This window comes from Symphodus melops (assembly GCF_947650265.1).
Source record: "Symphodus melops genome assembly, chromosome: 7".
Taxonomy (NCBI): Eukaryota; Metazoa; Chordata; class Actinopteri; order Labriformes; family Labridae; genus Symphodus; species Symphodus melops.
In genome coordinates, this window is record NC_136697.1 from 3,872,468 (window position 1) to 3,897,335 (window position 24,868).

Below are 24,868 nucleotides of genomic sequence, written 5' to 3' on the forward strand. Positions count from 1 at the left end.
CTCAGGTTGGTGACAGAAGTGGGAATGTTTTGACCAGAGAAAGTGATGTTGGTGATGGGGATGGAGTGGAGCTGATAGTGCGCCCATGAGGATGGCTTCAGTTTTGGAGCAGGCAGGTGGTCAGTGTGGATGTTGGCAGGGGGGAGGAGGAGGTGGGGGTGGTTCTGATGTACAGCTGTGTGTCATCAGCATAGCAATGGTAGCTTAATCCATACCTGCTGATGACACTGTCCAGGGGGGAGCATGGATGGAGGAAAGGGTGGGGCCCAACACCGAGCCCTTGGGGACACCAGTTATGTGTTTCCTGTGAGTCTATTGCAGGCGGTGGAGGAGGATGTTGTGGTCGACTGTATCGAAAAGCAGCTGTAATATCCAAGAGGACAGAGGAAGTGTCTGCTGCCATCAGGAGGTCACTGGTGGCCCTGACCAAAGCAGTTTCTGCCCTATGGCCAGGCGGAGACCAGAGTGAAATTTCTATTATGAGTGAGGTGATCCTGAAGTTGTGCTGCAACAGTTTTCTCCAGAACAGGAGATTGGAGATGGGACTAGTTGGAAAAAACTTCTGGATCCAGGACGGGTTTTTTAAGTAGTGGTCTGATGACAGCAGTTATTAATGCAGGTGGGATATGGCCGACCTGGAGGGAGTGGTTTATGATGATGAAAGGAGAGATGGCAGAGATGTTGGTCTTCAGTAGGGCTGAAGGGAAGGAGTCCAGTGCACAGGTGGACGGCTTCAATTTTTATATGATGGCCTCCACCTCTTCCTGTGTGACTGTCAGACCATGTCAATACGGACAGGCAGATCAGATCTGGTCACTTGCACTTTGTAATGTGGACGGTCAGTCAGTTATATCGACTTCAGGTCAGAACATCAGGTTTGGGTGGCAGTCTGAACAAAGAGCCACTCAGCAGGTTGACACATCTGTGCTCAGTGCTGCTCTCCAGTGTTCAACACAAACTTTAACTAACGACTGACAACAGAGAGAAGTAACAATAAAGCTGCTTATCAATTAAACACAACGTAAATACAATGACATATGAACCAGTAAATGTTTTATAAACATATTGTAATGTTCTGACAAACAAAACAACAGTTATAAATCTCTCTTGTTAATTGTTGTTGTTGCTTTGTTTGTCACGGTCCTGGAGCCCAAAATGTGATAAAAAAACATGTAACAAAAGCTGAAATGTCATAACTGGTCGATAATGTAACACAATGCTGAGCCCAAAACTTTTTTGCCCAAAATGTAAAAAGTTGTTAAATTATAATGAGAAAAATGTTTTGCTTGCCCCAAACAACAAACAAGCCTTCTTTCTGCATCTCCCTCATCTCGAGTCTGTCCAGCACAGTTTCATCATGAGTCGGGTTCAGCTCCACGTCTCAGCCCGAAGCTTTTACTTCAAACTGTAGGTTTGCTGAATGTTGCTGTGCTCTCCACCATGTCTTTGTAGATAATTATTATAATATTGTTAAAATATTTTACATTATTATTATAATACAACAAGGACCTGTTGTATTATTATAGGGCCTGCTCACATTGTAAAGAGTCTTGAGATAACTGCTGTGTAGAGGAAACATAGCTCACTCTGCATGCACATTTTGAAGCAGCCAACTTTGACAGGGACCCGGATGAAGAGAGCCCTGCATCACTCCGCCTGCAAACCAATGGAGCAATGATTAAAGGACCATAACCACAGGAGGACCTGCTTTATAAGTAAACACACATGTAACATGTTACGTCCCTTTTTAAAATGATTTAAAGTAATTCTCAAAATGTGAACAATGAAAACATACAATAACATAGATTGCCATGTCCTAACTTCTGACCCTCAGCATCACTCACGTTTTTTGTTATAATAAGCCAATTTATTTTTTGTGATTTATTTTATACATTTATAAAATATATGTTTAGCATGAATCCGTACATAACATAGCAGTATAATATACATGATTATCCTACTAATCGATTGATGGATTACTATATTATAACTGTTTTACTTTGTTGGAGATACAGTTCTGCTTTATTTTGTTGTTGGCAGACTACAGTCGGCTTTTATTTTGAAAGTTATTACCGGAACATGCTATGCTGACAGCGTGCCATCATATCAACAAACAGCTTAACACACTGTCAGTGTTAGAAGTCAGGTTTGTGTTTTAAAGTTTTATAACTTTTTAAAAGTGAACTTTTGAACCTGTGTTTGTTTTCTGTTTGTCCTCGCGCCGCTAACTTCAGCTCATAGATGACGTCACGGTATCTGAAACTCGGACATTGTTGAAGTTTTAAAGTCTGACATTTTTCTGTTTGCAGTAATGACTCCCTCAGGGGAAACATGTCGCTGATGTTTCTATTTGATGTGCAGATGTTTCATGGAGGCAGATAAAAGTTTCCTTCCTGCAGCCGCGAAAGTTGTCGAGCTCGTGAGCATGTCCTGAGTCTCCCGATCCCCCTCTCAGACCTGTAGACCTGTGTAGACCACAGACCTGTGGAGACATGTCCTGTTGTCGTGTGGATGCAGCAGGATCTTTGGCTACAAATCACCTGTTTTACCGCGATGTTTCCTTCTCGGAGTGTTTAAAGTCAAACTGAATAAATGAACTCGACGTGTTTTTTTAGAAAACAGCTTATTCAGCAGTCAGCTAAATGTGGTTTTCAAACTAACAGTGAAGTGATTCAACACCATCCCTGCTGACAGTCACTCAATGGTTGAACTTTCAGTCTTCTGACGGGGAAATGAATCACTAGTAAGGAAGTTGCGGTAAACTGTGTTTGCCAACAACTTACAGCTTAATAACATGAGGAACATTTAACATGACGTTTTGAGATACCACATATTAAGATATGGCAGTTCTGACAGGGATTAACAACCATCACAAGACCACGCGGCAACGTCTCCCTGACTCTGTGAGGAAATCACCGTGTGGATCTACAGAGTCTGACGTCTTTCCAAACTGTGGTCTTTGTGAAGGAGACTAAGTAACCATTTGTCCCTGTGCAGATTTCGACATGAGTTCAAGAGTGTTTGGTGGTCCGGAGAAAGAGGAGGAGGACGATGAGGAGGAGGAAGAAGAAGAGGAGGAGGAGGAGGAGAGGGTCAACCCGACAGAAGTGAAAATGAGTCAGATAGTGATGCCATGTCACAGCAATCATCGTCAGGAACTCAGTGTGGGCCAACTGCTCAAATGGATCGACTCCACCGCCTGCCTTTCTGGTGTGTGTGTGTGTGTGTGTGTGTGTGTGTGTGTGTGTGTGTGTGTGTGTGTGTGTGTGTGTGTGTGTGTGTGTGTGTGTGTGTGTGTGTGTGTGTGTGTGTCTCTGCGTTCTCCACTCCAGGCGTGTGTTGACTAACACAGATTTGTTTCCTTCTTTGCTTGTGTCTCACGGGCAGCTGAAAGGCATGCTGGGAGTCCCTGCGTCACCGCCTCAATGGATGACATCCACTTTGAACACACCATTAGGTAACAGGAAGTGTGTGTGTGTGTGTGTGCTGCATACAGAGGTTGTGTGTGTGTGTGTGCTTCATCACAGTCTTTAATGTCTCCCTGTGTAGAGTGGGTCAGGTGGTGAACATCAAGGCAAAGGTCAACCGAGCCTTCAACACCAGCATGGAGGTCAGTCAGGTCCCGCTCTGCAGGTTTTACCACACTCGTAGTATGTACTGATCTGGTTGTACAGTCTGCCTCATGTGCTGTTACCCACAATGCAAAGTGCCAGGTCAGAGGTCGGAATGCTGAAGCGCTGCTGTTTGAACTTGTTTACTTCCACACTCCAGGACGGGAAACCAGTTCAACCAGGCCGAGCACGACTGGCAGTCAGACTACAGCCTCCTGTTGAACGCAGTGCGTGCATGACTGCATGCTGATTGAGATAGTAGTATAAAGTACAGCCTCTGATCTCACTGTGGATCAGGTTTGATGTTTTTAACTCCATGAAAAAAGGACTTGAATCAGCTTTGACAGTGAAATCCAGCAGGCTGCACTGCTCTTGATAACTTCCTGCACTCAGACTGTGAGTGCACCTTCACACACACCCTCAGTGCTCAGTCGGCCCCATCAGACCACCTTCTCTAGTTTGGTGCACACCAGGACCGGCGACCCTCCGGTTCCCAACCCAAGTCCCTACAGACTGCTGCTACTGGTCCATCAGGGTGTGTATGTGTGAAAGAGCAGAAGAAGTGAAAAGCACGACACAGAGGAAGACTTCTGTTCTCGTGGTCGATGTTTTCAGGTGTCAGCGGGCTGCTGCACGTTACACAAGTGAAGCAATGCTCCGGTGTAGATCAGAAACTGTTCCTGTCCCTCTCTGCAAAGCAAAGCACACATTGAACACATGGACCAAGGTGGACAGCATGACTTCCTTGTCCTGTCCTCCTGTAGGTGGGCATACAGGTGAGCTGTGAAGACCTGTTCTCTGATCGGCACTGGAGAGTTTGTCACGCGTACGCCACCTTCGTCACTCAGCGCACGGACACGGGAAAGAAGGTAAGTGATGCGTTTCATTCAGAGATCATGAAGAGTGTGTGTGTGTGTGTGTGTGTGTGTGTGTATTAGTCACATTGACTGACGTTTGACCCCCAGGTGACCTTACAGCCGGTCGTAGCTCACACTCAGAGAGAGCAGGTGGAGTACAGTGTGGCGGCTGAGAGGCGGCGTGTTCGAATGCTACATGATGACATCATCAAAGATCTGCTCTCTCGCGGGTCCATCCAGCAGGGTGGGTGTTACATCACACCGTACATCAGAGCACATGAGGAGAGGCTGAGAAATCGGTCTGATGAACTCGTCTTTTTTTTAATTTTATTTTTTGTGGCATAATTTTAATTTTTTATTTTGAGGACCCAGCTGTCTGTTTTGTCATTATTTACTCTCAGTGAAAATATCTTCTTTATATCTCATGTCCTTATTATACATGCTGATCTGTTGACACGCGTTGCATTGTGTGTGTGTGTGTGTGTGTGTGTGTGTGTGCCTGTGTGTGTGTGTGTTTCAGCTGACAGCTCTGCAGAAGGCACTGCGGTGGAAGCAGAAAAGACCAAAGTGGAGAGTGTTGAACTGGTTCTACCGCCGCACGCCAACCATCAGGTGACTCGTTTGATTCTCATGATCAGAAATCAGAATTCTTTTTTATTGTCATTGTTCCTCTTCAGAATTAAAAATTAAAAAATAGCAGCTCTCGTATAAAAAACCGAGAAGGAAAAACAGTACAGGGAGGAAGTCAAAATGTGCAAATATGTAACTGAGAGAAATATGTGTGTAAATAACATCATATAATATTTATGTGCAAAACAACAGATCAGAAAAAACACTGTCCAGTCCCCAGAGGTAGCGGATGAGTTCAGGGCAGCAGCAGCTCTCGGGTAGAAACAGTTTTTCAGTCTGTTAGTTTTTCTTTATTGCCCTGAAACGCCTCCCCGAGGGCAGGAGTTCAAAGGAGTGGTGACCGGGGTGCGAGGAGTCCCTCAGGATTGTCCAGTGAGCTCATGAATGAAGTGATGAGGTGTCTTTATGTTACGTGTTTGTGACGCGCTGTGTGAAGAACAGACGTAGGAGACAAATCAACACAGTCATGATCCAAACGGTCACATCATGTAGTCCCTTCTAACATCATCATAAATGCATTCACACTGTTTGTAGTGTTGAGCGGTGGATTGAATGTTCATGTTTGTGGAAACACCAGGTGAACACATTCGGAGGACAGATCATGGCCTGGATGGTGAACGTTGCTACAATTGCTGCCAGGTACAAAAACACACACACGTCTAAATGTTGGTCACAAACCAGCAGGGTCACACAGGTCTGCAGTGGTTTCATATAAACACACACACACACACACACACACACACACACACACTGACATGAGCCCACGTCTCTCTCTCTGCACAGTCGTCTGTGTCAGGCTCACCCGACTCTGCGGACCATCGACATGTTCACCTTCAGAGGACCCTCTCAGGTGGGAGACAGACTGCTTCTGAGGGCCATCGTCAACAACGCCTTCAAAAACAGGTCCGTTTGTCCACCACCAGCTGCCAGAGCGTCTCACACTCCACGTCAGAGACATATAAATGTGTGTGTGTGTGTGTGTGTGTGTGTGTGTTCGGTGCAGTATTGAGGTGGGCGTGCGAGCAGAGGCCTACCAGGGGGAGGGACCTAACCGACATATCAACTCTGCATTCATGACGTTCGAGGTGCTCGATGACCTTGGAAAGCCACGCACGTTACCACGGATACGACCTGAACCCCTGGTGAGTTAGTGGGCAGAAAAAGAGGCACTTACTGCAGGGGCTTTGACATGTTTGTTTTCATTCTGATTGAAATCAATAATTAAAGATAACAAGTCAACTATTCTCAACCAGAAGGTCGAGGGTTCGATCCCCAGCTCCTGCATCGAATATCCGATGTTTCCCTGGACGCTCAACCCCATGTTGCTCCCACTGCTTTGTCAGCAGTGTGTGAATGGATGAGTTCATACTGACGGACTCTTTCCTCAGTGAAGGTGTGAAAGAGCTAAACGAGCTGGAGTCCATGAACCTTTTATTGATTTGGATCAAAGATCACACATGAACTCTGCCTGACTCAACAAGTGGGGAGACTATTGATGTAACCATTGATCCCTGAGAAGGAGCGGCCCGTGTTTCTAGGAGTCAAAGTGCAGAGAGTTCAGTGTCAGTGGTCGTAGCTGTTTATTGATGAACAGTGACTGCAGAGATACCATGTTTGCTGTTTTCAGCCTCTGTCCGTGTTGCTGAGCAGCACTGGGAACATGTATGACAATCACACGCTAACAAAGCAGAACACAATCCCCACATGTTTCTCCACATTTGATGATCCAGAGCTCAGATGTGTGGCTGATAAAAGGAGAGTGGGCACACCTCAGGCAGACTTTAGACCTGCAGAGACCAGCTGGTGTCGGCGGGAGGGTTCAATAAGAAGTCACACGTGACTGTTCAACACACAGATCCATGAGTGTAGAACAGGCGTACTGACCCAGTGTACTGATATGACCTGATCGGATTGATAACAGTACCTCACACTGTGTGTACAAGGTCAGAGCCTCTCTGGGGGCTGTCAGCTCGGACTTGAAGAGATTTATAACAGAAAATCTGAGTTTCAAACCAACTCATCAAAGAAGTAGATTTTCTGTCTCCGTCCAACAACGGTATCAACAGGTCCAGAAAAATGCAGCATGTTCAGGGAAGCCTGCTGTTACCTTCACTAAGTGTAAGACATGAGACCTCACTCACACGCTGAGTGTGTGTGAGCGTGTGGAGGAGGTGGTGTCAGAAAAACACGACCAATCACAGACATGAGCTCGTCTGCCATCAGCCAGGTCGTCGCACTCAACGAGCAAACGTTCAAACACAGACTCAAAGCAACACCCTGAAGGGATGTATCACACCTCATGTTGATTTGAGTCGAACCTTGATGAACAGTCTGACACCATAAATCTCTGTTTTTATGATAAATATGATGGGAGGAAGTACCCAGGGATTCAAACCAGCAACCTCCTCGCTGTGAGGAGACAAAAAAAACCCACGGCAGCCCACTTTTTTGGTGGAAAGGATTATAAAAAATAAAAAAAGTGTATGGAAATAATACTTTGGTGGGCATCATTAGAAATGAGTTTTTGAAGACTTGATTTCTCTCTGTGTCTTTGATTGACAGGAAGGAGAAAGGCGGTTTCAAGAAGCCATAGCCAGGAAGAAGATCCGATTGGACAGGTGAGCTGTTTTTTTATATTCCTTTAAAGATTCTTTGTGAGCTTCTTGAGCCAACTCTACACTGCAGGAATACAGATGGTGTCATAACAAAAGTAATGCTACCAAAATCCAGAGTTCTCTGCAGTTTCCAGAAAGGTGTGACATGGTGTTACGCCCAGCCTGAAACCTGATGTGGTATAAAGGTGACCATCTCCTTCCACATCACATCCTAATCAAACAGCCGAAACACCTCTTAAGGAAATCCTCTTACTGACCTCCTCAACTGAAAAACAGGAGGAAATAAAACGCCTCCTCTCCCCGACTCTGACCCAGACGTCTTAAAGAAGTCAATAATAAAGAAAACACTTTCTAACAATAATAACAACAGGCGTGATTTAAAGGTCATCTTACAGAAACAAGCCGTCACTGCAGGATGTAAGCAGGGACACATCTGAGGAACAAGGCGTCTGCAGCCCCCCTCAAATACTCACCAATCACACGCAGCACCAGCTCCCGTCCAATAAGCTGTCGGCACACAACGTCAGGCTTTTCACAGTAAAGGGGCGGGTACCTGCAGCTCAGCACGAAGTCCACAAAGGCAGCTCTAAGAATCACAAGAATGTCACACACACACACACACACACACACACACACACACTTTATTACTCCGTCATAACACACACTGTCTCTTCTTTCAGGAAGTACATCATTTCACGCAAGCAGGCTGAAGTGCCGTTGTCTGTCCCCTGGGACCCGAGAAACCAGGTGAGACAAGTGTTTCAGAACCCCTGAGGACATGACGGTGTCCACACCTGAAGAGGACTGCTTTTGACTCCCTGAGTGTGTGTGTGTGTGTGTGTGTGTGTGTGTGTGTGTGTGTGTGTTTCAAGGTGTATCTGAGCTTCAACAATGTGTCCGCTCTGAAGATGTTGGCTGCCAGAAAACGCTGGCGCCTGAGCTCTGAGAAAGACGAGGTCGGTGGTGTTTCCTGAGGAACAGGGAGGAGCTGGTGTGTAGGAGCGGGTCAGCCTGACGTGTGCTCTGTGTCCAGGTCCGTCTGTTCACCCTGGAGCAGAAGTCCATGCTGAGCATCAGGGTGGAGTCGGAGGTGGACGTTCCTGCACAACGAGCCTTTTGTCTGCTGGCCGAGCTGAGCAACAGGCCGAGCTGGGACACACATTATCAGTAAGACTGAAAACATGTCCTCTCAGCGGGACAGACCTCGTCCATCAGTCCTTCTGGTCCACTAAATTATCTTACCCAGCGCTGCTCCCCCTCTCTCTGCTCTGAAACCACCTGCAGCACCACACGGTCCACCACTAGGGGGGGGTGTAGAGTCCTCTGTCTCATATACAGCCTTAAAAGAATGGAACCAAATCCCCATGAACTAAAAGTACACACTGACTGTAAATAACACGTCCTGATCACGTTAGATTGACTTTCCTTCCTCTTTGTGTTCAGTATGTGAACCTTGACGTCTTTGTGTGGACTCTGAGCACACGTGTGTAATGATATGAATCTATATGATTTGTTGTATTGTGTGTCGACCTGCAGATTGAAATGATCAAACTGCTTAAATGTGGTACGAAGCATCTTTCCTCCCCACTAATGAACTAAACTAAGAACCTGTAGCGTCACACGCCACAACAAGCAGCATGACCTACAACATAACCTGAGGAACTTAAGGCAGAACGTCTTTTGTTTCTCAGGTCACATAGTATTAGTACGATACACTTCACCATGTTTTTCTCACACTGATGTTTGTGTGACAGGTAGAGTGCTTCTCTTCTATCAGCACCCTGATCCTCTCTCTCTCTCTCTCTCTCTCTCTCTCTCTCTCTCTCTCTCTCTCTCTCTCTCTCTCTCTCTCTCTCTCTCTCTCTCTCTCTCTCTCTCTCTCTCTCTCTCTCTCTCTCTCTCTCTCTCTCTCTCTCTCTCTCTCTCTCTCTCTCTCTCTCTCTCTCTCTCTCTCTCCTCTCTCTCTCCTCCACATCAGCCACTGTGAGCTCATCTACCCGGTCGACGACGACGACTTCTTGTACCGTGTGGTGACTCCGTCCGTGCATCAGGGCGGAGTGGCGTCCTCTGACTCAGCCCGTCAGGGAGAAGGCCTTCTCCAGGACTTCATCTTGTTGGCCTCCAACAGGAAGCCGTGTGGCAGCGGGTCAGTGCTGATGTCTGTGACGGCACAGAGGAGCGACGGCACATCATTAACCATCAACTCGTGTTTCCCTCCGCAGAGATCCGTATGTCATCGCTCTGCCGGTCGGTGTCCTCTGCCCACTCATCCTCCGACTGAAGGCTATCACAGAGGAGAGGTTCTGTGTGCAGGATTTACCATCCTGGAGACCAAAGGACAACAAGTCACTCGTAAGATGATCAATCCTTTAGTCTGATTTACATTGAAACATCCAAACTAAACATCGTGTTTTTGTCTTTCTCAGATCAGTTACTATAACCAGGCATCTCCAGAGGTCCTTCCCTACATCTCCACAGACATCGCCGGCCTCTCCTCGTCCTTCTACCACACCTTCTGCTCCTGCAGCCGCTACCTGACCAGGAACCGGCTGTGGTCCATCCCCAGCATGCAAACAGGCCAGAACCCGGACTGGAGCCCAGACAGTCCTACCTGTGAGGACCAAGCTGAGCGCCTGTCAGCGGCCCTCCGGAGCACCCAGCTGTAGGAGCTTTGTGTCCATCAGAGATCTGCAGCTTGTACTACATCAGTGGTTCTCAGCTGGGAGAGCTTCAGGACCCAACACCATAATAACCATATTCTGTCAATCATTCTGATTTGTTTGATTCAACGGAAACAGAAACTGAACAACACAAAAAGTTCTTCTGAGACTTTCTGTCTCAATTTGTCTTCAAGGCACAACTTGGTGACCCCTGTTTGGGTCCAGAGCCACCAGTTGAGAACCGCTGTACGACATGGTACGGTTAACTGCGTCAAAGAAATCAGAGGATGAAACTTGTTTACAATATTCTGAATCTTTTTATTTTGTTTTTAAAAAATGTGATGTGATGGTTGAATAATAGGAAAGTGAAATCAAAGGGTTTTTTAATTTTCTGTATTTTATAAGATGTATGTTTGGGCTTTTATTGTAGAGATAGGAGACAGAAATCAGGGAGAGAGAGTCGGGACTGAGGTGGGAAAGGAGCCATAGGCCAGATTTGACTGTAGCCTCCATCCATGAGGACACGCCCACGAACACCAGCGCCCACGAAACCAACATGATAATACAACATGATGAGAAAAGACACTTCGTGCTAACTGATGAACCAGAATCATGTTTTTAAAATCTGTGTGAACACAAATGAAAAGTGTATTTTTCTGTTTTACTGAGGTGTAGAGTTCATTTAGAAGTGTTGAGAGCATCATCAGTCCTTTGTTGTTCACTGATCTGTTTGATGTAAGGACTGATACCATAGAGTACACTACATAATGCCACCTGTGATTAGAGATGCGAGGTCACATTTCACATCAGTTACATTTACTATGTGCTCAGTCTGAGTCTGAAACAAACATGAGGAAGTAGGCCAGTAACAGCCTTAAAGCTTTATGCTTCAGGGCCCTTGTAATGTGTCGTAACAGCACCAGGCTGTAAACATGTTCATGTCTGATGTGAAAACTGGCTTTTTGAATGGGTGTGTATGGGACTTCCTGTGCTGCTGCAGCCAGCCTCTAGTGGACACTGGATGAACTGCAGGGTTAGATTTATTGCTGACGATGTAACATGAGGATGACCAAAGAAAGGCACTGAGACACAGAAACAAACTCAAGGTCAGGATCTCTTTTAACAATTAAATTCACACGCAACCGTTTTCTTTTTTGTCCAGACCTTAAAAGTTATTTTTATTGTGCAAAGCAGGAGAACATGAATTAAAATGTGACGAGGTCATAAAGAGAGACGAAGACTATTGAGTTCAACAACAGGAAAAAGACTAAGAGAGAAATAAGGCAGACAAACAAACTAAAGACAAAAAACAAAACTGTTTTTAAAGATCAACATAGATGATAGTGATCATGATTGTTATTAATAAATGATTAATAAATGAAATGATGTGTAGTAGTGTCAGTCTTAATTAGAGCTCTTTGCGTGCACTAGTTTTGGGTTGCTCGTCTCTTCAGATATCACGTACAGGTTCGTGTTTCTTCTCCCTCCTCGCTCTCTCTTCAGTCTTTTCAAGTCTCTAAAAGCTCCAGCTGGGTGTTTTGTGTCCTCCTCTAATATGAGGTCATATCTGTCCATCATGTCCATCAGAGACGGAGGTCCCTCGGGTCCGTATGGCAGTGTGTTCAGATGTACAGCCACCCTCTGAGACACGCTGCTCAGTGTGTCTGGGACCTGAGGGGGCCAGTTCTGCTCCCGATGGACGAGGGTGACGTACGGAAACAGCCTGTCCACCGTGGACACAAACTCCTGAAAGAGAGGACACGTTTTAATCCTGAGGTCATCCACATTGGATGTAAACAACGTTTTAACTGTGTCTTTATTTCAAGCATTTTACGTTTAGTTTTTTTAGGATTTTCAATCGTGTTTTGTTTTTTTAATATACGATCCCCAGCTCCTGCAGCCATATGTCCGATGTGTCCTTGTGCAAGTTTCTCCCGCTGCTTGGTTGGCAGGCATAAATGCATATAAATGGATCTGCTGTGTAAAAACTACAATCTACAGAAGTTGGACTACAAAGACGACCTCTTCCTGTTGCGTTCTTTAAAGCAGCCCAAACATTTAAAAACCTCTCTGATAATGGTGACCTCTGTAAACATGATGAACCAGAGGAGCGCTGTGTGTGTGTGTGTGTGTGTGTGGGGGGGGGGGGGGGGGGGGGGGGGGGGGGGAGTGATGAGGTGGGAGAAGGCTACATGCCTCTGTGTTGTGAGAGCTCTGTCCACCCTCCATGCTGACCCAGACCGGTCTGTACAGCTCCTCTCTGCTGTAAGCTGAATGCAACAGTTTGAGAGAAGCTTCCAGAAGCTGCTGAGTGCGGATCTGCAGGTGAACACCCCAGGGTGCCTCAGGTGTCTGACCGAGCAGCAACAGGACGTCCTGCAAACACAAAAAGGCCTCAGCTATCAACATGTGCGTGTCTGCATGATCTGACTTACTGTATGTGAGCCGTTTATAAAGCGTCCACATTTAGCTCTGACGGGATTGACGATATAACTGAGCTTTTCTTTTGAAGTATTATTATTACAGCAATGTAATCCAGAAATCAAAAGACCAAACAATCTGTTATTATTACCTGCAGCGTGAGGGCCCCCGAGAGCTCTCCAGAACTTTCCACCAGAGGGACTCCAGGTCGTTCACTGTCAGGAGCAACACGAAGAACCAACAGACCACCAGCAGCACCTGGACTCACACAACACAGGTGAACACCAGAAGAGAACAAAGGCACTCAAGTCCTGCACACCCAGAACACCCACCAAGACACCAATCATAAATACAGAGAACAATGATGACCATCTGACCAAAACCTGAAGACGATGAACATGAATGATAGAACTGTTGCATTAGATTGGGGGGGGGGTCATAATGTTGTTAATAACTGGTGAAGCTGTTCATCCTAAAAGGTCGTCAGTGCATTGTCTGTCCTCGTCTTTAGCGTCTTTGTACCTGTAAGCTGAGCCATCAAGGAGGACAGATCTCTGACGGTGAACCAGCGGAGCTCCTCACTGTTGGGCCGTGTGACTGTTGACATGTGACTGTAGTCCAGGTCTGAGTTGTGAGCCGGAAAGAGGAAGTTCATGAGGTCTCCTCCAGGGTAGAATCTCCTGACACGACCCTGCTGCCCTGTGGACAGTATTCAGACATTAAAGAGGACATATTATTCCCCTTTTCAAACAGTCCTCTGTTGTTGGACTGCTGTTCTTTCACATCTTAGTCCTGACCCTGTCAGACCCCCACCCCCCCTGTCCGTCACGCATAGCCTCCCGCTAACAGGTGCGTGTGTGAACAACCAACTCAGGAGCATTTCTGTGGCGAGCTACCAGACTTACTATAAATGTTCAGGTGCTCGTGTGAAAACAGCCTTTGTTTGTTACTTTTAGCTTAGCTTCATTTAGCATGCGTTCACCATTGGTGGATCTCAAAGCGACCCTTCCTTACTTGCAGACTGTTTGAATGCAGACAGAGTTGGTTCATAGATGTCGTAGTAGACTCTGGCAGGATGGGAGTTGTCTCGAACGAACAGCAGGTCACTGATGTTTGGATGAATTGAACCCTGCCACAACGTCAGACTGAACCTGGACACCAAACCACAACAACAAAAACAGTCCGAGTGTCACAAAGTACCGAGCGATGTGTTTCAGTAATGTTAATAAAGTCTCAGTCTTGATTTGTTTCTTTAATCTGAGACAGCTGGGACAGAGGGTTTATTAATGTATGTGAGCTGTTTGTGCGTAGGTCTCTATGGTAACGCTTGATCTTAACTTATAGCTATGATACAGATTTCAATTGTCTTGGTTACCGTGGTGACTGACTGAGCAGCCAGCTGATGTGCTGCCAGCCCCTCTGAACCAGCAGGGCGTGGACTGGGAACGTCACCTACGAGAAAAATCCACTTCATGTTTTATTACATATCAATTATACGTTAGCAAAAGTGTCATCTTTTCTACAAGTGTAACAACCAGATACTGTCATTATTTCACTCTCATAAATGTGAACGACTACGACATCATTACAGTCTTAAAGAGACAGTCCCTCTATCTGTCACTTCAAACTCTCTCCTGCTGCAGTCAGTGAAACTGCTGCATCATGGTCTGCTGCTGCTCAGTCTATACAAACGTGTAGATACATGTACACATTACACATATGACAGGAAGAGTTACAGTCAGTATGAACTCATCCATTCATACACATTCATAAACCAATGACGAAGCACTACCTGAAGGTTGGGGGTTCGATCCCCAGCTCCTGCAGCAACATGTCCGATTAACCCCGAAGTTCCCGCTGCTTCATCAGCACTGTATGATTGGTATTAAATACTTCTAGCAGCCTCTACCATCAGTGTGTGGATGTGTAAAGGCACTGTGAGTAGTTCCCCTCCTGTGGGTCAGGAGGAGTATAATGTGCCGCCTCTATTGACTCAGATCACTAAAGATGTCATGCACTTATTTAAGATAAGGATTGGAACAATAACAATTGTGTTTGGGGGGAGTGGCCTTCACGTTCTCCTGTGTGTTGTTTGAAATTGTTAAACTGAAACTTGTCTTCCCAGCTTTAAGGTTATTTAATGCATGTTGAAAGCTTACCCTCTGGGGGACATCTTTGATCATCTCATACATGTCCTCCACCATGTGTCTGCTGTAGGTTTGAGTGAAAAGAGGGGGCGAATAGGCCACCTGTCAATCAGAAGCAATAACAGGACTACAGCAGGAGTCAGAGTGTGAAGGTCATCTGATCTGATAAGATTACTAGCCATTACCATCCATCCAGGGGACACGGTCACATCCGGAAACTTCTCCTGAATTAACTCTAGAAATCTGGAAAAGAAAATAACAGCATTTATTGTTGACCACAAACACTGAATGTATCTTTTTATTGGTGGATGCTTCTGTCCTTCATCTGGTGTGAGTAAGAGCCAGCTCCTCCCGTCTTATCATCTCACTCTGCTCATCCTCTACAAACAGCTGCTTCCTGTCAACAATCAAACTCAGTATGTAAACCTCCCCTGTTCACCCACTCTCCTCCAGATAGTTCTTTTTGATCCCATGCAAGACTCTCCATTCCACGAGCTGTGGACCTGCAGTCATAACATCTCTCTGTGTCTGTGAGGAGAGCCTGGGACTCTACACTGCGCTGCGTTCACCCAGGAGCTTCTCCTTCACCAGCTGGCCTGCTAGACTAACATGTCCGAGGGAGACCCGCTTCTTGGTGAAGGCTCTGTCCGTCACACCTGGGCTAAGCTAGGTGGATATGACCGATCTGCCCCCCCCCGCCGGAGCTGGAGGCACGGGGATCCGAGACAGACAGACAGACAGACAGACAGACAGACAGACAGACAGACAGACAGACAGACAGACAGACAGACAGACAGACAGACAGACAGACAGACAGGCAGGCAGGCAGGCAGACAGACAGACAGACAGACAGGCAGATAAGGAGGGAACTGGAGCTTCACCCAGCCAAGACAAGCTATAACAATATTACAAACGCACCGTCACAATTGAACCGGGGTTATGTAAATAACCTAAAGTTGGCTGCTTTGTGAATTAACGATACAGAGTGTTTTCCTGAACACTCCCCGTTGATCCCTGTGCTCCTCCAATAGGGACACATTTGTCTGGCTGTCAACACTTTCCTGGTGGCTCCGAGAACCGTCATCTGGCTCCGACTTACTATCTGCCTGTTCCCCACTGGCTTCACCTGACTGCTTCCTTAGACTTCGACCTGCTCCCAGTATCTCACACATCTTTGTACTGTAGTTTCTCTCTGTTAGGCACAACGTCCTAGCCTTCAGTAAAACCTGACCTGTTTGGCTGCACCTGTGCAGGATGTACCTGAAATCATTGGCTGTTTGTCAGCAGCATTTGGCTCATTCCTGACCCGTCACCACATGGTAGATCATGCATGCACATTTCAAGCTTGTGCTCAGTAAGGAACTGATGGACACCCATGACCTTTTTTCGTACCTGGTTCCATTGACTTGAGGCATGAATGCTGGTACATTAGGACCCCTGAGGATGTCAGCATTAAGCCATACAGGTCTGTTTATTCCACTGCTGCTGTTCTTCATTCTCAGCAGGTCCAATGAATGACCCACAGAGGCCAGAGACTTAAAATCCAACTTAATGCCTGCAGACAGACGCAGCATTCAGATCTGTGTTTTAACTCTGAAGACTCCCTTTTAATGTTATTATAACACGAAGAAACATTTCCGTCTTTATTCTGAAACATACCTTTTCTAGAGGCTAGAACAGCGTCCAACCATTGGTCCAAGGTGTTGTCACTATATATGTCGGGAGGGTGGGCCATGATAGGGATTGGCTTCTCATTGGCTGTTCCATAACCCTGCAGAGTGACGTCTGCCTCCAGAATCATGGACTCACCTGAGGGGATAAGAGACGGTTGTCTCTCTCTTTTCTTGTTCTGCTCTTGATGTTTTTGTGCAGCACAGTCTGTAAACGTTTTATCTGGTGGAGGTGCAGAGACTAACAACTCCTTCAAAGTACCAGGATGTGTTTGTGTGCACGTGGCAGGGTGGGGGGGGCGGGGCTTACTTGTCAGAGCTTTGTTCATCTCTTCTTTGCTGTTGGCTCTGTGAAACCAGGACGCCAGGAGGCCATCTTGTTTGCTGATAACACCTGACTCAAGCAGGAAGTCCAGCATGTCTCCACCAGTCGAAAATGAGGAGAGAGAAGCCGAGGAGTCTTAATGGTGAGACAAACACAGGTTCATGTCAAACATTAAGAACAGCTACGGTTTTCAGGTCATTACGCTTCACTTATCTCTTCTCTCTATCAGGAAATCTACAACAGCTGTCGTCGGTTCATTGTGTCATTAAATGAACCGTGCATGTAAACACACTCAGCAAACACAGCTTTAACCAACATATCAAGGTTCCATCAGTGGGGCGTGATCAGGGTTTGATCCTGACATGATCCTGAGAGGATTCATCTCTGACTCAAAGCACGTCCCATTCATCCTGTCCCGAGGACGAGCCTCTGTGAAGGGTGAGCGGGAACATGAGATCTTTAAAACTCTCCATACACACAAAGTCTGGACTCTTAAAACCTTCATTCAGAAAGAACTTTAGAGGTATTTTTCTTTGTCCTCACTGCAGTCTGTTCTGTCTTTTTCTATCCTCGAGGTTTTTCTCTGGTGTCATCAGGACTTTTTAAAAGGTCACATTTACACACTATGCAGTGTGTCCATCAGCATGAACCCATTCATTCACACTCACACACTGCTGGTCAGGCCATTGAGAACAGTTTGAGGTTTAATGTATCACCCAAGAACACTTGAACATGTGTGAGCCACAGCTGCCCTCATGTGTCTGAATCAGCTGCTTAAAAACAACCCAGTGATATTTCATCCAATCACAGAGCTCAATGTAGTGTATCATAGGATCTCTGGTTAATATTTACGCACCTGACGTTGAGATCAAAAACACGGCCGTGAGAGAGCTGACGCTCAGCAGGAGGACAAGTCCAACAGCCACAGATATCGCTATCAGGTGTTGCTTTGTTAGACATCCAAGATAAAGGTCTCGCTGTGATTTCTGTCCTGAGCTGTGGGAACACGCCAACATGGACAAGCAGATCACTCAGTCATGTATGTGAAATAGAACATGTCCATGTTCTGTCCTGTGGTGTGATTATAGATGCATGGAAACAGCCTCGTTGTGTTTGATCTGAAAACACTGATTCATCTGTGACTGACCTGTTGGACGGTTCGTCTGTCTCTTCCTGTCTTCGGTCGTCCTGTCTTCCAGCCATCCTCGTCTGCCTGCTCAGTGCGCTCTGCGTGTGGAAGGATCCTCAGAGCGCGCTGACTCGTTCATACGAGCCTTATCTAAAGAGCAGAGATCACCGTCCTCAGGCTGATAAGAGACGCATGCTGTCTTCAGTCTCTCAGCAGGCGAGAGCCCTCGACTAGCTTTGACCTTTAACCCCTTAATGTCCACAGTGGGAACTTATGATTGAAAGATTTCAGCTGGAATCTTTCAGTCAAAGTACGATGTTAATCTGAGACGATGTGGCGGCTGCTCTGATATTTTTCACAGTGTAACTTCAGAATCATTGGATTAGGAATATTATATATTCATTTCTCTTCATAGGATACATGGACATTGTTGAACTCAACCTTTTTTTGGCTCTTTTTGTGCCGTTCTCTGTCGGTGAGTTTCTCTGTGGATTTACAAAGTGAATAGAAACTTGAGACATCCTCACTTACTGAGAAGCTCTTATTTCTGCCCGATGACAAAGGTGAAATAATCCAGGCTAAAGGAGAAGGTTGGCGGCTAAAACCCAGAAACATACGTAACTGGTGGCGTGGAGGGTTAGGATGTGTTTATCGTCAGTATCCTGCTAAACATTAAGATTGACTGATCTTAAATTCAGTGTTTACACTCTGTGAATATGAAACATGCTTAACGGATCAAACACACACATGCACACTCAAACAGGATCCTACGGACATGCACGACAGGAGTGACTTGCTCAAGGGCATCCAGGCAATGTTCAGAAAGTGGACTGGCACCTCTCCAGCTACCAGACGAGTTTGCAGATTTGGTCCACACCGGGATTTGAACCGGCAACGCTCCGAATCCCAACCCAAGTCCCTACGGACTAAGGTCACATCATGTATTATTAATAACAGTAAAACCAATGAAGTCAAACAGAATCCAGATATAATATAAACATGTTAATTACATTCCAAACACGTTTATTAATCAATCTTTATTTATCTTAAGACAACATCCATGAAGCAGGTAAAACACCTGAGTCAGGTGAGTGTTTCCATGTGTCTTTTATAATGTTGGATACATGTTCTGACAGGAGACGAGCTCAACGTTACATTCACATTCAATTCACTCATTTATTTATCAACATAAGAATGAGGTATAAAAGACCCTGAGTACGATTTCATAAATATTCAAAATATAAAAACATTCATGATCAATAAGAGACTTCAATCACTTGTCAACATCAGTAATAAATAATGAATTTATCTTTCAGCGTTGCAGCAGCCATTAGACCGCGTGTTAGCACCAAAACAAACAAACTGTGAACCCTTCAAAGTCAAGATGTTTACAGCTACAATTCAAAAATGAACTACGTGAACAGTGAAGCTGCAACGTGCAAACTAAGAGCTTCAGCTTCATAAGTCAGCCGTCTGATGCATATTTATATTCATGGTAAGCAGCTCTGGGGGGGCTGGTCCAGCTAACACCCGGGTACAGAGGCTGTCCTTTCTCTCACCTGCTGTTCTGACCATTCAAGTCCAAAAATAACAACAAAAAAAGATCAAACTTTATTGAACAAAAACAGGTTTTCATTTTAAAGCCATCTGCACTCATTGTTTGAACATCAGCTGATCTGTTTGGAACTTGGTTGTGTTTTAGAAACTGTGAAGTCCGAGTTACATTAAACATGGAGACATCCAGAGACTTGAGCGACACGCCCAGACAACCCGAGCAGCGAGACTTTAAACCCGAGATGGGCTGACGAAGTCTAAAGGAAGTTTTCTTTGGTTGTGCAGGATGAGAATTGAAGCTTCAGGGCTTCAAATTTAAAAAAACAGTGACATCTGGTGGCGCGTTCAACTTGTGCATCCTTTTTGAGACAGAAGTTGAAGAACAACCTTTGCTCATTGTTTTCTTACAGATCAGTCAGAAAACTCCGGGCTCCACCGTGTCACTACTGACAGTTTGATTTTACAGTGACGGGCTGAAGCCCCTCGGTCGGGTGGAGCTGAGTGAGAGTGATGACAGACGGCTAATTTAAAGGAGGTGTTGTCAGCTGACGGAGATAAAGGCTGCAGGCTCTGAAGTATGGTGGCCCAAAGGTCAATGCAAACAACAAAACTATATTTAATGAAATGCAAGAAAACATTGAATAAAACATAAAATGTGTTACATGTTTGTGTGTTTTTGCAGTTGACTTCTCAGGGCCACCGTACTTTTGTTTACTTTCTGTTTTGCTCATTAAGTCCTTGTTGATTTTATAAACGTATTCTTCGTGTCTCACAGTCGATCAGTCAGTTTGTGGGAAGTTGTCAAACCTGACCCAGATCGAGGCTGTGATTGATCCTGGGAGTTAAAGATAACTCCAGTTCATTACACACTGTTTAATCGTTCATTCGTATGCACATGGCACCACATGGCTGCAGCTGCTGCTCACTGTGATGCTGCTGAAGGTCAGAGTGTAAGAACAACACTGATGTTGGATATCACAGATTCTGTTTGACCAGCTGATTTCCCTCCTGAGTGTTGAGGGTCATTTATCTCTGCTCTGGTTACGTTACACACTGATGTACTTTTACTGAATGACTGTAGTGTCAGGACAGAAAGGTTGGGAGATTCTACTCGCCCACTCTTAATACAGTCTTCATGATAGATGACCTGGACGTCTCCTACCATGTGTGTGTTTCCTACCACAGGCACACAAGAACTGAGCGCCGCCTCGCTCCTCATGCTCGTGCACAGTTCACTCTATAAAGATGACCATAAAGAGTTCTGCTTGTCTGGACGTCCTTTTGACAGTCATCATCATAACAGCTGTGGAGTGTAAGGCGAAGACGACTGGTGAGCAGTCCTGCAGGAGAGGAGGGAGGTCAGGGAACGACAGCAGGCCTGGCACTGAACAGACTGAGGCTGAAGGGACTGTGGAGACACACAACAAGATCATGTCAGGTTCATTCAGAGGCCATGACAGCCGAACTTCAGACACACACAGACAATCCTGCTCAGCTTCTGCTAAGAGTAAAGAAACACTCGGAGCAGCTTTCTGCTCTGACGACTTCTAGCTTCTGTTTTTATTTCCTGCTTGTGAGACAGAGAAGAGTGTGTGTGTGTGTGTGTGTGTGTGTGTGTGTGTGTGTGTGTGTGTGTCTGCAGGTCCACATCAAAGCATGAACAGAAGAAGTCCATCCTTCTTTAAATCAACCCAACATCTCTAAGATGAACATCATGCAGCAGTAAATATAACATGTACTCACACAGCATTGTGTGTGTGTGTGTGTGTGTGTGTGTGTTGCACTAAAGGGAATCTGCACAGTTAAGTCAAACCTTTGACCTACAGTGACACGTTTGATATTCTTTGTCCTATCTCTGTTTGTTTTTGTGTCCATCACATTTGTCTTCCAGGGACGATAAAGGTCTGTTTCCTGTTTCAGCTGTTTCCACGCTCTTCAGTTGGATCTTACTGAGAAGGAACCAAAGCACGCACTCTCACCTCTTGATTTGTGCGGCGGATGAAGAGGAGCTGCGCACCAGCTTCTTGGAGGAGGAGGGCGATAAGGTGAAGGAGAACGGCGTTCTAGAGGACTTTGGCGGTGACAGGATGGAGGAGTGAGATGTCAGGTTCAACCTGAAGGAGAAACACAAATCAACCTGTGCTGACTGTTTGAAAACCTTGTATTGTCCAAATCAGTCACCGCTGAGATGTGACATGTGGAACTATTTCTGGACGCTCCTGGCGTTGAAACAAACATGTCTAATATTGTTTTCCAATCTGTTTATTTTAGTTCATGATCGGGGTTCAATAATGATCAGAAACATTTTAATCTGTCCAATAGAAGATCAAACATAAACTGTTACATTAAGTCCACACGGTCAAACAAATATACACAATACTTCCAAACACACCTGAATTCAATGAATCCAATGGTTTATGCAAGACTCCCCCCAGTGGCCAAAGTCTGAATTACACTCACACGCAAACTGACTGAAAGGAGCATTTTGACTCCTACACTTGTTTCATTTGTTGGCTCATTTACAAACTGTTTATTATGACGCAGCTTCAATGAAACACCTTGACTGAAAGGTGAAAACCGACCTGACAGGATTTTATCAGAACCAATCATGACGGATGCGTCTGTGAGGGGTAACCAATCATCAACCAGTCTGCTGGTGAAAGATGAAGCCAGTGTAAAAAGGCCAAACCTGCAGTTCACCCAATATCATAACGTCCATGTTGACAGCATGTTTTCATATCTCTATGAGGACTCTGTTCTGACTGAAAGAGGCAGCCCACCTCTTTGTCTTAGTTTAGCATGAGTCAGCATTTCCAACATGGTGACCGCCATCATTGGTTGCCGTCTCTGAGACGACGTCCAAATATTGTACTGCTGCTGCCTTCATTCAGTTTGTCTTATAGTGGAGACACATCCTCAGATAACAACAGATCCTGGTGAGCTCTTTATTTATGTTGGAGGGATCAGAATGTGGTGTCGCTCGCAGCTTCATTACCTTTAAAGGAGTGTGACTGATCTTCTCGTCTTACAATCTGAAAACATTGAATTTCTCACCAACGACTCGATGCTTCGCCCGTGAGCACGACGTCAGCGCTAAACAAAAACAAAGTGTGACGCCAAGTCCTACCTCGAGGTGGAGGAGGCCGACTGAGGCGGGCGTTTGGCCTTCAGCGTTCTCAGTTTGTCTCCTTGAGTAAGACTGCTGCCCTTCAAGGTAATCTTCAGTGTCACACACACACACACACACACACACACACACACACACACACACAGTTTTAGGTATGGAAGTCAAATAAAACTTTAAATGGCAGAAAGTCCCTCGCTCACCTCATCCAAGCTGTATGTTTTCGAAAGGGAAGTGTTGATTGACAGGTCCTCCATGCTTGAGAGGAGGCGGGACATGGCTTCCTGTCGGACCCCGTCAGAACCAGGACTCTGCAGCTGTAGACGCTGCTGTTGGAGCTGCTGTTGCCGACTCAGTCTCTGCTGCACCAGTTTCTGTTTGGAGCGATGGACATCACCTTGGATCCACAAACTGTGTTGTTTTCTACACAAATAAGAAACAGGACATACTGAGCATGTGCACAACAGCTGATAAAAACATATAAATGACAGATTTCATTCATACAAGAAAAACGTTCAGCAGCTTCTGTTCACATTGTTTAACACTTTCACCAGCCTGAACTTTTCACTACAAACTAAAGTTAAGCCTGACAAAGATTTAAAAAAAAAAAGAACAGGACAAAAACATTGTTAAAGTTTCATGGTAATCCAACATAAATAATATAACAATAGCAAAACAAAATCTCACTCCTCTAAGAAGTTCTGCTGGGGCCCGATGATGGATCCAGGCCTGCAAATCCGGATCCAAGCGATGGCCTCGGCTGCAGTGAACCGGTAGTGCTTCATCAGGTAGCAGCCAATCAGAGTGCCGGTGCGGCCCAGGCCTGCTGTGATTGGGTGACAGTTTGTTTCTTCAGAAAGTGAAGAAAAGCAGAACGACTTGCAACACACTGCTCGGTTCTGTCTGCAGGACGCAGGAACTTTAACTCTTTCTCCTGACAAACTCCGGAGCAGCTGTGTGTGTGAAGGCAAACCAGACAACTTTGTCTTTTTACTGCAGAAAGTCCAAGTGAGCTGATGTGGGAACGCAGCAGCATGTACTATACGACCACGATGATCTCTGTGCACTAAGTTTCCTGTTAAGTTGTTCTCTGTTCTTTAGTGGATGAATTTTATAAATTAGCATTTTATATTTATAAAGACAAATATTTTATCTTTATAGCTTTTTACGTCAGGTCTGACCCCCCCCCCCCCCCCCCCCCCCCTGTCTGGCTGGGACCGTCTCCAGCTGTGAGGAGAATAATGTGAACATCCAGGTCGGGAGAATCTCCGGAGCAGTCCTCCTGTGATTATCTAAATGTCATCCGGAGTGCGTGTGTGAAAGCGGCTACAGACTGTGATTAAAACATGAACGCAGACTCAAACCTTTACAGTGCACAGCCACAGCTCCTCCTGTGCTCTCACACACGTGCAGGAAGCGCCTGATGATGAGGTCAGACGGCGTGGTCCCGTCCAGAAAGAAGAGGTCATGGTGCTCAAAGCCTGCGTCTTCAAATCGCTTGGCTTCGTACATCTTCCTGTTCAAGCGGACCACGGCGGTGACGTTGTGCTGAAGAAAGTACGAGAAATAGGCCTCTGGAGCGTGCAGAGGATAACCTGCAAACAGATGAGGAACCAGGGAAGCTGGTTAGTCAACAACCTGAGGGCGTGAACTCAGAGGTCACGCTCAGAGGGAAGACAAGTCTCACAAGGTAAGAGCCATGTTCAGAGGGGACTTTTAAAGCGAGGGGGAGGAGCCTGTAAAATGTAACTCACCGTTCTCTATCTTACTGCGGTGGTGAGGGCTGCTGAACGCCAACACTTTCCCCGGGATGATCCAGTTCAGATCGCCATTTTCTACCCGCTGCAACACAGAGAGACGGCGTGTTAACATATCACATTATGACTGTTAAACTGTGATGATACAGATGAAACCCTGCTGGAGCTTCCTGTGACACAAACATGTTCATCTCTTGGCTGAAAAGGAAGAGGCTAACACTGAGAGCAGGAAGTACTCAAACATGCACCAGCAGCCCCTCCCATGATGATAAGGAACCCCGATGCAGACTCTAGTTTGTCTCTTTCTACTCTTCTGACGACTGGGGCGACTTGTGTTTAGTGCCTTGCCCAAGGGCACGTCGACATGT

The 24,868-nt window shown here is 45.9% G+C and overlaps 3 protein-coding genes across 3 annotated transcripts in view; 1 reads left to right on the forward strand and 2 right to left on the reverse strand.

The window, feature by feature from the left end:
* Positions 1 to 1,988: 1,988 nt before the first annotated feature.
* LOC306826862 (acyl-coenzyme A thioesterase 11-like) lies at positions 1,989 to 11,733 on the forward strand. Its single transcript, XM_079348400.1, is given in 20 exon segments — positions 1,989 to 2,146; positions 2,998 to 3,210; positions 3,388 to 3,457; positions 3,550 to 3,610; positions 4,376 to 4,480; positions 4,577 to 4,712; positions 4,989 to 5,080; positions 5,676 to 5,737; positions 5,882 to 6,001; positions 6,102 to 6,240; positions 7,661 to 7,716; positions 8,394 to 8,460; positions 8,586 to 8,669; positions 8,747 to 8,880; positions 9,692 to 9,859; positions 9,936 to 9,957; positions 9,960 to 10,046; positions 10,048 to 10,065; positions 10,140 to 10,375; positions 10,804 to 11,733. Coding segments are annotated over 19 exon segments (1,902 nt in total). The 5' UTR covers positions 1,989 to 2,146; positions 2,998 to 3,005; the 3' UTR covers positions 10,844 to 11,733.
* fam151a (family with sequence similarity 151 member A) lies at positions 11,519 to 18,139 on the reverse strand (the record flags this gene model as incomplete). The annotated part of the gene is made up of 13 exons (XM_079348841.1): positions 11,519 to 12,119; positions 12,570 to 12,749; positions 12,946 to 13,052; positions 13,317 to 13,493; positions 13,809 to 13,945; positions 14,170 to 14,246; positions 14,954 to 15,043; positions 15,127 to 15,184; positions 16,334 to 16,496; positions 16,601 to 16,750; positions 16,922 to 17,071; positions 17,793 to 17,932; positions 18,084 to 18,139. 13 exons carry the CDS (start codon positions 18,137 to 18,139, stop codon positions 11,778 to 11,780), a joined length of 1,827 nt encoding a protein of 608 aa, XP_079204967.1. The 3' UTR covers positions 11,519 to 11,777.
* A 2,397-nt stretch (positions 18,140 to 20,536) lies between these two features.
* Positions 20,537 to 24,868, reverse strand: part of LOC306826864 (dual specificity protein phosphatase CDC14AB-like) — a 9,706-nt gene continuing 5,374 nt past the window's right edge. Inside the window, exons 8-14 of the mRNA XM_079348407.1 lie at positions 24,498 to 24,585; positions 24,108 to 24,338; positions 23,431 to 23,569; positions 22,947 to 23,166; positions 22,747 to 22,838; positions 21,599 to 21,733; positions 20,537 to 21,027 (exon numbers count right to left, since the gene is read on the reverse strand). Coding sequence (XP_079204533.1) covers positions 20,979 to 21,027; positions 21,599 to 21,733; positions 22,747 to 22,838; positions 22,947 to 23,166; positions 23,431 to 23,569; positions 24,108 to 24,338; positions 24,498 to 24,585 — 954 coding nt within the window. The 3' untranslated portion in view covers positions 20,537 to 20,978. The remainder of the gene's footprint in view (positions 21,028 to 21,598; positions 21,734 to 22,746; positions 22,839 to 22,946; positions 23,167 to 23,430; positions 23,570 to 24,107; positions 24,339 to 24,497; positions 24,586 to 24,868) is intronic.